General features: G+C 44.7%; 1 protein-coding gene across 17 annotated transcripts in view; it reads right to left on the bottom strand.

Moving 5' to 3' along the window:
- Positions 1-13,357, bottom strand: part of macf1a (microtubule actin crosslinking factor 1a) — a 187,360-nt gene that overhangs the window by 103,654 nt on the left and 70,349 nt on the right. For 9 of the 17 annotated variants that reach the window (XM_047330042.1, XM_047330035.1, XM_047330036.1 and 6 more), the window contains exons 3-6: positions 8,352-8,413; positions 4,328-4,417; positions 1,578-1,655; positions 1,174-1,266 (exon numbers count right to left, since the gene is read on the bottom strand). In XM_047330042.1, the coding sequence (XP_047185998.1) occupies positions 1,174-1,266; positions 1,578-1,655; positions 4,328-4,417; positions 8,352-8,413 (323 nt within the window). Of the gene's footprint in view, positions 1-1,173; positions 1,267-1,577; positions 1,656-3,477; positions 3,583-4,327; positions 4,418-8,351; positions 8,414-11,130; positions 11,510-13,357 lie in introns of those variants that run through there. The other 8 variants (XM_047330031.1, XM_047330032.1, XM_047330040.1 and 5 more) reach the window with 2 other exon arrangements.

The raw sequence follows: 13,357 nt of genomic DNA, 5'->3' as shown, positions 1-13,357 counted from the left end.
GTGCAAGTGTCACCTTGCAGGGTCACGTCGGAGCACGGTCCAGTGGTCGACTGCGGGAATTACAAAACGGTTCACGGCCCCATTTTAAAAAATCAGACACTGAAAACGTATCTTTCAGTTTGTTTTTCATCTCCGTCATCGTCGTCATGCACAACTCGGTGCCCGTGGCAACAGTCGTCCTGCTGTGATGATGTCACAGAGAACAACACTGTGTGCAGTCCACAGTGATGCAGGAATTAGAGAGAGAGAGAACAACAAGCTGAGAGATGACAGACTGTCTAGACTAAACAAGCTTTCCTAGTTCCACTGATTAATTCAACACTGCAGAAGTAGTTTGGGCCCACGGACAGAACACGATGTCCCCTGAACGTCCTCTGTGCCAGGACAGGTCAACAAGCCACGTGTCCTCGTGACGTCTGCCTCCATGTGACACGCTCAGGAAAACAACACAATGTCATCATGTTAAAATCACAAATGCTTCAGAACACAGACTCACATTGTTCACTTAAACACCAACTTGCATTAAAGACTTGCAACAATTACATGTGTAAATCCAACAAACACAACATAATATACACACAAACATCTCGGTACTATGATGTGAGTGCAGTTTTCTGTTGTCAATAGATGTCTGTGCGTTGCAGTCAGGAAGTACAGCAACACTATCACACTGGCAGGAAACAACGTCTAATACCCAGAATGCATCTTGCTCAGAGATTATCCAGAAGAATATGGAAACACACACAAACACACACACACACTTTCTTATTTCTACTGCAAAAAATACAACAACCTCTTCTGTTGCATAAGTCGCACACTGGTCTGCACACACGCACGCACACACGCACACACACACACACGCACATGCACAACAGAGCTAAATTCAGCCTGGCAGCGATAACCACTCAACAAAGATGCCAAAAAACAAGAGGTCAAAACACAAAGCTGCATTTGGAGCCATTTGTTTTCATTTCAATCCATATTGAATCACAGCGGTGATGATGTGGACCATAACTCGATTATTACATAATCAATTAAAGACATTATTAAATTGTGGCAATGATCTAGGAATCATTAGTTGCCCGTTACATTTTTAACCAGGCAGAATTCAAGGCAAGAATGAAACACCGACAGGAGCCAGACGCTGCAGGAGAACACGTGAAGGACACAGACCTGGAAGTGAAGGATGATGGTCCAGATGAGACCTAACGTCAGTTTGGGGTTCCCGTCTGTGATGTCGTCGTTCCTGATGTTCACGAGTTTGACCTGCAAATGAAAAATGTTAATGAAAATACTAAAAATGCCCCGAAAGCATTGAACACACTGATTGGACGATTAGACACATAATTAGATTTAATTTCTGCATGTTAAGGATGAAGAAGGATCTCTGCTTATTATGTGAAAGAGACTCTCTGAGATCTCGTCAGTTCTTGTGTCTCTGTCTAAACCCTCATCACCTGCTGTCGCCAGTGAACGAGTGAATTTCACAGAAGTTTTCACACCGACACACCTGAAAATGAGTGAATGTGTGAAAGAGAAGTTGTTAGAAGAGAATAGAATAGATAGATCTTTCATACCTGTCTCTGTTTGAGGAAGTCCAGCGCTATTTGGACATTCTGTAGTCGATGAAATCTCATTCTCCCCTTTTCTCTGGGCTGCAACAGAAGAGAGACGACAAACACATGATGAGGAACGACGAAGAAGAGATTTAAAATTCAGTGTTTTGGGGTTTTTTTGTGCACAAACACAGAAGGCAGCAGTGAGAGCAAATCAAGCTGAAAACAAATCCACAACCAGTGCAGTGAGGTCATGAAATGCTCCTCATGGGGGACAGGGGGCGCTGTCTTCAACACAGAGGCTGTTAAAGACATGCCAGGACACTCGCACCATGCTGCTGGTGTTTTTCTTCTTTATTCATCAAACGCCTCTTTTCACAAGCAAGTTTAAAGTTTATGGGGATGAAAGATTCGAGTTTACAGCTACATCCACACTAATACGTATCACTTTCTCCATGTTTGCGCCCGGCGTTCACACTACTGCAGCTGCTTTCAAACCTCTACAAATGAGACTTTTGGAAACGCTGCTGGTCTTGTTATAGTATAGTTTAGTCTGAGGTTGGGTTTCAGGACAGACAGAAATGAAGAGTTGAGGAAACGATGATGGAGATTATTTCTGATACAGTGCTAAAACGCTCTTCTGGACGGAGATCGGTTTTATTTCAAACTGCCATTTTTTAAGATTGAAAGGCAGATTAGTGTGGACGTAAAAGAAAGAAAGAGAGAAGACATCAGACAAACACTTGTTGCAAAGAGTACAGGAGTAAAGTGCAGAATGCAGATGTGGCTTCACAGTGTGCTGGTAAATAGAAGGTTCACTCAGGGTTAGTCATCACATCAGCAAGACTGAGAGAGGAGAGGAGGATGAGGAGAAGAGAGGATGATGAGGAGGAGAGAGGATGAGGAAGAGAGGAGGAGAGGAGGAGAGAGGATGAGGAGGATGAGGAAGAGAGGAGGAGAGAGGATGAGAGAGGATGAGGAGGAGAGGAGGAGAGGATGAGGAGGAGAGGAAAGGAGGATGAGGAGGAGAGGAGGAGAGGAGGAGAGGATGAGGAGGAGAGGAAAGGAGGAGAGGAGGAGAGGAGGAGAGGATGAGGAGGAGAGGAAAGGAGGAGAGAGCATGAGGAGGAGAGGAGAAGAGGAGAGGAGTGTGTTGTATTATAATGTATCTTTATATAATAAATATTACCTGTTTTTATTTGATTGTAATTTGAATCACTATGTAAAAACTGTTGTTTAATATCTACTGTTTTTAAATGTGCTTGATAAATAATCAGACAAATAAATGATCTAAATAATTACCAAATATTTTAAATGTCCACTCTGGAAACACTTTCTTATGGCAAATTACTTGTTTTGTTTCTATGACAATCAAATTAATATTTTACAGCTATGTATAAATTTGAAGTCTTGATGTTACAGACCTTTTTAGACTTGTATTATTCAACAAAAAAACTATAATTCTATTAGAAAATATAATGCCATATATAGCAAACCAGCTGATATTATTCTGATGTGCGCAACACATGCAAAGTAGCAGTAGAGCACTGTTGAGTGAAAACATATCTTTGAAAGTCAAACTTTTCAAAAACTAAAAATTATTATTTTATATTTATTTATTAAAGGTTTATTAAAATCCAATTCTATTTTTTGTGTGTATTTATTTTTCTAGAAATCAACTCATAGAGGAGGAAACCACCAGGACTGGAGTTACAATGCTCTCACCCAACAGAAACATTATGTTGTACAGTAACTGGGTATTGAATGGTGTCGTGTGCAGCCTGGTATTGTCGGGTCAGAGGTCAGTGTCACAGCACTCTCATGCAGCCTCACAGCTCCACCTGTGGAGCTGAGGGGTCAGAGGTCAGAGCTGACAGCGGTGGAGGGGAGGGGGGGGTGAGAGGCTTTGATTGGAACATACTCCCTGAGCTCCTTCCTCCTCCTCCTCATCCTCCCCTCTGAGCAAGATGAGAGGGGGGGCCCTCGAGGCGTATGCCCTTTTCAAAGTAGAACCGCTTTTCTGTTGCTATGGTAACAAAGGAAAAACGGGAGACAGAGAGAAGAGAGGATGAGGAAGATGAGGCATGAGAGTAATGGTGGATAAAGACGACAGATTGAAGACGGAACAGAAAAAAAAGGGACAACAAGTGGAGAAACTACAGTTTCAAACTTTAAATCACGTGATGTGATGACGGGAAATGAGCCAAAGAGGATCAGACGTCCTTAGATTGTATGATACCTTTAAAAAAAAGGTATAGTTTCATCAAACACTGTCAATGGAGTACAGAGGACGACGTCATGAGCTCATCCTCGCCCCTGACAAACTCATTTTGTCTTTGTTGTTCCGTCGGTTCATGGAGTTGACGCTGTCACATCGTCCTACAAATGAACTCTGTGTGTGTGTGTCCGTTGTGTGATTGTGTGTGTGTGTGTGTGTGTGTGTGTGTGTGTGTGTCAGCACTGTCTGTCACAGTTAGTGTCACATGTCTACAGCTGAACGAGCCCACGTCACATGGTGGCTGGTCCGTCAGCCGACACCAGGACTGACACTCGTCGTCCTGCTGAGGAAAGTCAGATGACCGGAGATGTGAGGTTTGTTCAACTCATTTGGACGTCTAACACCCTCAAACTGGGAAGGTTGTGATTTTTGTGCTGAGGTGAGGATTATGGGGGAGTGTGTGATGGAGCAGAGGAAGAGTACGTGATGGAAAACTGGAAAAAATCTGTTTAGGTTCTGCTGTTTGTGTGTGTAAGAGAGGTAAAATCCATACCAGGGTGACTCCAGAGAGGACCTCCAGCAAGGAGATCAGGTTGTGTCCATCCCTCAGGTCCTCGTACAAGTCTGTGATATGCTTCCTCACCTGAGAAAAAGATGTAGGGAGGAGGGAGGGAGGGAGGGAGGGAGGGAGAGGGAGGGAGAAGGAGACATACAGAAAGTTAATTCCTCTCTCCAATCATCCGTCTGTGGACTCAACACTGTTGACATATGCCAGGCCGATTCGCCCATCAGCTGACGCGGGCTGGTGACAGCGGTTGCCAGGCCAACAGAGGCGAAGCAGCAGCCGTGGCTTCTCGTCTCCGTTGCCATGACATTGCCTCCACGAGGAGTGGGGGCCAGGGGGGTTGCTGACACGGTGACGCAGCAGATCGGCATCAGGGCAAACAACTTTTCATTATTTTATTTTATTATTTTTAGATTTCACATGATGCTTTCCCCGTCGGTCATACGGACCAGAAGTCTTTAGATTTGAGGTGAATGTTTAAGTGCACGAGATTGACTGAAACTGTTTTTTTTTCCTTACGTGACTAAATATGAGAAAAAGAAAAGAAAAAGATACTAAAATGAGTTTTCCTTTCATGCATCATAAAACAGCTGCAGAGGAATATCGAGCAACAGAAAAAAGCTTTTTGTTTGTAAAAGAAGCATCTCTACCATCAGAGACCAGAGAGCGTAGAGAGAGGAAGGCAGGAATGCGACAGAAAAGTTCCTGCACAAAGTGCCTCAAAAAAAAAAGTTTCCTTCAATAATGCAAACCCAGCGAGGTCACATGTCCACCTGCATTACACTGACTTCCCTGCTTCACGCTGCACCGACACGGTTTTGCTGCAGTCCCGTCCTCAGGACAAGAAAGTGCACTTCCACTTATCACCAGAAGAGGGCAAGACAGTCTCAGACGCAGACTGATGGAGTAAACTGAACAAGGCTTCACATTACAACTGAGCCATGAAAAGATATGTATGGAAATAAAACAATATCCCTCCACTTCTCCGTAATAACCCCTGTTATTTTTATTTCAGTCTAGTTTCCTCGTCCTCACTCCTCCATGTCACTCTCTCACCCTCCTGTCGCTGCCTCTGTGTCTGATGAGGTCGGCATCAGCTGTCTCAGAAGGGAGCTGACGAAACAAGTGCTAAGGAGGTGACGGGTGAGTTAATGTTTATTATCACCTCACTGTATGAACTTGTCTTTGGGTGTGTGTGTGTGTGTGTGTGTGTGTGTGTCAGCTGCCTTTGGCACTAAGGCCAACGTGAAGCAGCACAGACACACCGACCGACAGCACCTGGGGAACAGACACAGCACCGCTCCGATGTACTCAACACAAATCTGTGTCAGACTGAATCTAAAAATAATTATTATCACATTCTATCAGATGAAACAGCTTCAGATATTGAGCGTGTGTTTCTGAGACAGTGACGTACTTTGCCTGATCAGGTAAACACCACAAACTTGACATGAACCTTTTCTCCAAAGGCCAAAAAAATACTGAGAATATCTACGTATCTACATCTAGTACATTATCTTATTTATTAATGTTTTTTTTAGAAAATGAGGCCTCAATTGTGCTGCTTTACATTTCTCTACTTGGTTTATATAGTTTTTCTAAAATTGAAGCTGAGCTGAATCAACAGAAAATTAATCATCGATCATTTTTGACGAGTGTACTGGTGACTTCAGTTTGTCAGCTGTGAGGATTTGATGTGTAATTTTAGTCTTTTGTGATAATAATCTGATTGTTTTGGGCGGTTTACACTGTTGCTTAGACAAAAACAAGTTATTTGAAGACATCAAATAGAACATAGGCTGTTATTCAATGTTTTCTCCACGTTAATCAAGAAAAATAATCAGCAGATTCATTGACAAAGATAATAGTGAGCTCCGTGTTTTATGGAAATTATTTTAAAGCACTTAATGAATATTGTCTGCTGTGATGGTCTTTTGTACACCTTCTGAGCTGCAGTGTGAAAAACTGATCTTCATCTTTGTGATGAACTTTTTTAATCTACAGCTACAGGATTGGTTTAACTGACTGTGTCAATAAATGAGTCACTGGATGCCAGTGGAGGCAGCTCGGGAGGCCAGTGTTTATATTGGCCCCTGTTTGCACTGCATCCCCATACCTGCACACACACACACACACACACACACCTGCACACCTGAGCAGACAGAAACACACATGACAGAGAACGAGCAGAGCTGACAGTGATGTCACCGGGTAGGAAGCTCGGGTGAAAGAGTCTCGTCTTTGTCTTCCTCTCTTCCCCGTCTCGTTATCTTTCAATGTTCCATTTGTCTCACAAACTCATTTTCTGATCCGTCTTTCAGACGAATTCCAGCTGATGGGGTCAGAGGTCAACAGATGAACACACACGACTATTTCACAGCTACACAGTGTTGCGACATATTATTGTATTTTTGAAACCAAACTTATTTAGCAATCCTTTGGTATCCACTGTCAATACGATATTCACGTTTGCAGACCATCCTCCCTTCTCCTTCCGTCCATCCTTTCCTCTCTCTCTCTCTTGTCCTCCCTCCTTCCTCTCATCCTCCTAATGGTCAACACCGTCTTTAATAGACAAAACTCCCCTCTGCTAATTTAATAACTGACAATCTGTTGATGTCCCCAGATGTCGGAGGGGCGGTGTGATTTATTTCGACCTCCGACTCGGAGATTAAAATGGAACGCATGGTTAGATCCACATCGACAAACATTCCCCAACACAAAGATATGATTTATTATTGGAAACAAGAGTTTGACTGATTGATCCAAATGTGTTGTTGTTGTTGTTTTTTTTAAAATTAGCTAATTCTCAAATTTGAGATCCTGCAACAAACATGTCTGAAATGTTCCTGAATGAATATGAATCCCCCCCATAAAATTGAACATGACATACAATTATTATTGTATTACTGTATTATATATTTATTATTATTATTATTAGAATAATCAGTTAACACATTGTCAATGCTTTGAAGCATCTCATTAGTTTTCTCTCTCAGAACGATTATTGACATTAACGATTAATCTGACAATATTTTCACAATTAATTGATTCTTTTTTGTTTGAAAAATGTAAGTGATGTGAAAGAGATATCTTGGCTCCACTTTTGACCGAAATGATCAAAACTAGTTTCTGCATAATTCTCGGTCAATTGACTAAACTAACTAATCTCTCCCGCTCTGCTCCCATGTCACATTTAAGACCTTGACAACATCCTCCGCTCTCCCTCTGCTGATCTCTGACCTACATTCCCAGCTGATTCTGCCGCTGCCGGCCGACATATAGAGTTTCATCCGACGGGCCGGTCGCCGCGATGACAGCCGCTGCACAGTTATGGGGTCAGACAGTTTCATTCTCCGGGTCTTGTGACAGACAGACACACCCCCACATACTCCTGTCCCCAGAGTTATGTGTGTGGCAGATGCTGCATACATACGGTACAGTACACTATGGATATGATAGAAGTGGCATGTGTGTATACAGTACATGTGTGTGTGTGTGTGTGTGTGTGGGGGCGTGACAGTATGTGCACACATGTTGGGGCAGCTGTCACCGACACCCACTATAAACAGATTACAGTTAAAACAAAGATAATAGATCAGTGTTTCACCTCCGGCTCCAGCAGGAAGAACAATCTGAGATCCTCTACTGAAGCTTTTTGAATCATTGCATCTTCTTTAGCTGGATGTTTTAAGACTTTACCAAGCTAAGATATAATTTATTCACATGACAGCTTCAAATGCAAAGATCACATTCCAGATCCTGGGTCGACAATCTATTATTCAATAGCTGCATTCCAGTAAACGTTTTCTAAATTCTAGACCCACGTTCAGTTTCCCCACTTCACACGACGGGGGTGTGGGCGCCGCCAGACTAGAGAGCAGAGACTTAACAACCTTTTAAATTTCAGAGCCATCACTGACGGACGGTGATAAAACAAACGGGCAGAACGATCTGGACGGAGGCTTTTCAAAATAAAATGTCCCCCCCCCAAAAAAAATCTGTGACGAACCTTGATGAGATGCTTGTTGACCCATTTTGTGAAGGTTTTCTTCTGCACCCGGTCGCGCTCATCTGAAGAAGAAGAAATAAAGGGAAAAGGAGGGGAATGTTAATTACATAATAATTACATAATCTAAATCCGACATTACAGATACACACACACACACACACACACACACACACACACACACACACACACACACACACACACACACACACACACACACACACACACACACACACACACACACACACACACACACACACACGTACACACACAAACACACACACACACATTGAATAAACCCAGCACTAACACACAAGTAACTGCACCATCACAACATCTCCTGTGAGACGACTCTTGGCTGTAATTACATGTTCCTTATCTCACACAGCAGAGATAAAGTTGAACACGATCGGATGCAAAGACAAACACACAGGGAGGATCTTTGAGTTCGTAGAAAACAACAGGTCGCGTTGATAAGGAACCCCTAAATACGCTCTTCTTCGTGTTTTCTCTCTCTCCATTGTTAACCTGTCGTCTGCATAAATGTTATTTTCTGTTTCTACACCAAGAGATCTGTGTCTGACCTTTCTACCAGTGTGTGTTTCTGTGTGAGTCTCTCAGAGTCTGAGGTGTGATCTGCAGCTCCAGCCTGCGTCCTCCACAGGCCTGAGGAGTCAAGCAGCCCGACCAGGAATAGAGCCTGATGCTGGGCCACAACTGTTTTATCTAACCACCAACACCACCTCCACACCGACGGAGCCTCTCTTCCTCTTCGGCCTCGTATCAGTCTGTCGTCTGCGAGAAAACACAGACCCTGTCGCCTTGTTTCCATTCCCGCCATTCTGTTAAATACATCTGACTTCCTGCAGGACGGAGTGCAGAACTAACATCTTCTTCAAATTCATTCATTCATTCAAAGTAAGACATACAAAATAGAATGTACATCATAAATAATATCAAAACCCAAACCCAACAATGCACTGAGGTAGGCAATAAGATGCTGCATCCTATAATTATTTCCTTTATAAATGAATCTGCCAATTAATAAATTAATCTGTTAATCTGCACAATGTGAAACTAGACTATGAAATACTCTCGAGTCTTCTAATGTGTATTTCCTCAAAGAAATTGTTAAAACTGATAAAAATGCAGTCTTTTATCACCGAAAACAAAAAGGAAGATGCAAATCTTCACTTTGGAGAAACTGTCTTTTTGTTTGTTACATTTTTGCTTGAAAGATTTCTTAAACAGTTAATTGATGACCAAGACTGTGGTCGAATAATCTCCTCACCACTGATTCCTTTTGAATATATTTTTTGCTCGATTCTGCAACCAAACTGTAAATCAAACTGAAGATATATGCAGCATCTGTTTTCAAAAATGTAAACGCAGCTTATGATTCTGGTCCCATTTTTACTAATTTCAGAGAAAACTAAAGATAAATGACGTTGCATTCCCTTTACTCATTTGACAGACTAATATATATATCTATGTATATATATTTTTACAGTATGCATTGTTCAACTTTCCAGAATATTTCTAATATCATGCCTTTGAATTTTTCACTGAACAACAAAAAAAAAACCCTGACATATAAAAGTGGGTGTAAAATAGAACCGAAACGTCTCGTATCCAGACGAGCAGCAGAGTGACTGGGAGGGATTTTCCCTCCAGATTCAGCTGCAGCCAATCAGAGAGCAGCGTGCTGCAGGTGCACGATCGCTTCCTGCCAGTTGTTTATCAGCTGCCATGGTGAAGCCATGAGGGACACACACACACACACACACACACGCGCGCGCGTGCACACACACACACACACACACACGCGCACGCGCGCGTGCACACACACACACACACACACACACCACGGCTCCATACCGACTACACTTCACACACATACACATCACGATGAAGAGAAATCCAAATCAGATTTATCCACACGGCCTCTAAACGGCTCCGACACCTGCGAGTGTCGAGCTCCAAAATTAGAGAGTATTTCCAAATGGGATAAGACACAATCTCAACACTGCACAACACACGCACGCACACACACTCACACACGCACGCCTCACGCACACGCGCAGGGTGACACATTAAGGAGTTTACACAGAGGCCAAGCCCCCAAAGGACAAAGGACAATTATGTGACAAAGGACACATATTTCAACATGCTCTTGCAAAATAGTTTCACCACTGCGAAACGCCTCGCCTCCCAAACCTGCCCGGGTGGCTTAGCTCGTCAACCCAGGGGAAACACTCACATGTGATCAGGTCACACAAACACACGCAAACGTATTTCAGATCGACCCGTGTATGATTTGACCTGCGAGGACTTTGTCAGGTTAATATCACGCGGTGGTAATAATTGGTTGAGGTATAAATCTGAATATGTGTCAGCGACACTGGAGACGCGAAGAAGAGACGAGACGTGTGTGAGTGGCAGCTGGAAGAGAGAAAGACGCTCATTCATCTACAGTGGAGGGCATTGTTGAGATGTGCACACGCCTTTCCACGCTGCCCAAACACAACACACACACACACACACACTCTCTCTCTCTCTCACTCTCTCACTCTTTGCCCTCACACCAACACGGATTAATGGAAACCACATTTTTAGTTGTCGTCACTTGTACAGGAAGTGTTCAAACACACAGTGAAGTGGAGCAGCAACGTGTTGACATCCGCCCCTCGGCACCGGCAGCATGTCAACAACAAGTGCAAACACTGTCCAAAGTCTCTATGGGCGTTCACACACACACACACACACACACACACACACTGACCTGCACAGCACATGAGCGAGTACAGGTGAGCATTGAGGTGACATTCATTGCTGTAGTCAGGCCACATAGTCCACCTCCGGGTCCGTCCCTCCTCCTGCGATCACACCTTCATGTCTATGTGCTCACAGACGTCAGAGATTAATAATGACAGCAGGAGTGAGACGTGTCCGGCCACGTATTCCACAAGTGAACGCTGCCAGGCGAGTGCGAGGAGAACGCCGGGGGGGAGGCGGTACGACCACGTTGGGGAGTCTCTTCTCCTCTTACAGCCGGTTCAGTCGCTCTCTCCCTCTCTCTGCGGTTCACCCGTCCCCTCTCTCCTCGACCGCTGCCATGTCAGCCTCTCTCTCTCGGCCGGCAGCAGTTGCTCTCACACGTGTGTGTCAAAGTCAGTGGAAGCTCCTCCCCCCTTCAGGACGGCCTTTCTGCTAACTCACCAGTCAGTGGCGCACTCCCCCTCTCTCTCCCTCTCTCTCTCTCTCTCTCTCTCTCTCTCTGTCTGTCACTTGCTCGCTCGCTCTCAGCTTCCAGGCCACAGCAGACGGTCTGTACTCCTGCAGAGCTGCAGGGGGTTCGCTCGCTTGCTCTGCTGATTTCTTTCTCTCTCTCTCTCTACGGCGATCTTGGTGAGACGCTCTCTCCAGGATATTCAGCAGAAAATGTTTTTCAGATCCAGGCCGTGTCCATTTGTGATTATGTAATCCACTCGAGACTTCTTCAGATGGCACGAAGAGTCCAGAAGACATGCACAAGTGAAGCTGGTTCTGCTTCGATGTGCAAACACACACTTCTACTTTTACTCCGCCTCCTTTTCTTTTACATTTCTTTTCCTCAAGAGGCAAAAAACAAAACAACCAACAGCCCTGAGTCGTCAGTGGTTTGCTGCTTTCTGAGGAATACAAGAGGAAGAGATAAGAACTTGGCCTCATCAAACAGGCCTGGTTGACTTCTCCTTCTGCAGCCCAGGCCAGTTCATCCCATTAGCTCGTGTGTGTCGGGTGTGTGATGGGGAGGAGAGAGGACGAGCATGATGAAGAAGATGAAGAGCCTTGGTCATATTTCTGTTGTTCTTTCCTTTCTGGCGGACACAATAAACAGGCAGCAGAGGAACGAGAGGCCTGCAGCGGCTTCCACTCGATCACCGCCATCCCTCAGAATAGCTCTGACAGCGCCAACGCAGCTCTGGATTATTTCTGCTCGCTCATGTTTTTTTTTAGGGGAAAAAAAGAGAGAAATAATCAGCAGTGTGGAGGCAGCGAGTCTGCACCGGGCACAAGCCGAGCCGCGGTCAAACAGGAAGTCCTGATGAGGTCATGTGACCTGGCGAGCAGCAGCTCCTCACACACACACACAGACAGACACACACACACACACACACACACACACACACACACACACAAGAAGATCAGACAGCGTAGCACAAGCTCCTCCTCCGCTTTCCTCCACAGACGGCGTCACTCCTTCATCTCCATCCCTCCCTTCTTCTTCTTCTTCTTTTACGTCCTCTTGCTCTTCGCTCCCTCTCTTGCCTTCAGATTCTTCCTCTCCTCCTCCTCCTCTCTGCTGCCGCGGTGACTCTCTCCGCTCTTTCCATTCCTAAGGGAGCGTCAACGAACACTAAAAATACCAGACGGAGCTTACGCCTCTAAATCCAGGCACGTGCTCATCCCTCGCTCCCTCCTTCTCTCCCGTTATCACCTCTAATCTCTCTCCCTCTCTCCTGCCCTCGTCTTCCGGTGTTCTGCCGTCCTCCCCCTTTGTGATTCAATTATAATTAAAAGTGGGCGGGGATGTTTTGTCCTCCTTCTTCCCTCCGTTAGTCCATCATGGCCATCCTCTCCCTCTTTCACTTTCTCTTTTCACTTTCTCTTTCAGTCAGACGAGCTCCCAGGCTCCACTTCACATCCCCGTCTCTGCCCGGTGACACTCGAAGGCTGGCACCAGCCTCCATCCTTCTCTCTTTTTTTTTCATTCTCCAGTCCCTTCGGCCTCTTATCCCATTTTTCTCTCACCACCACAAACCCTGAATGCTAAGTGGTTGTAAAGCAGGACGAGTCCAGATCAGCTGACTGAAGGAGACAAAGTTTTGTGGGACTTTTTACAAATTCCTCTGTTGAATCTTAAATGTACAGATTTTGTCTCTCTCTGCTTCCTGGAAGCATTCAGGGGTTTTGGCCTAGCGGTTACCACGTCTGTCTCCTGTACCAGAGGCTGCAGGTTCGAGACC

Source organism: Scophthalmus maximus, chromosome 22, assembly GCF_022379125.1.
Source record: "Scophthalmus maximus strain ysfricsl-2021 chromosome 22, ASM2237912v1, whole genome shotgun sequence".
NCBI classification, from domain to species: domain Eukaryota; kingdom Metazoa; phylum Chordata; class Actinopteri; order Pleuronectiformes; family Scophthalmidae; genus Scophthalmus; species Scophthalmus maximus.
Note: the sequence above shows the minus strand (reverse complement) of the source record. Positions and strands in the feature narration are given on the sequence as shown.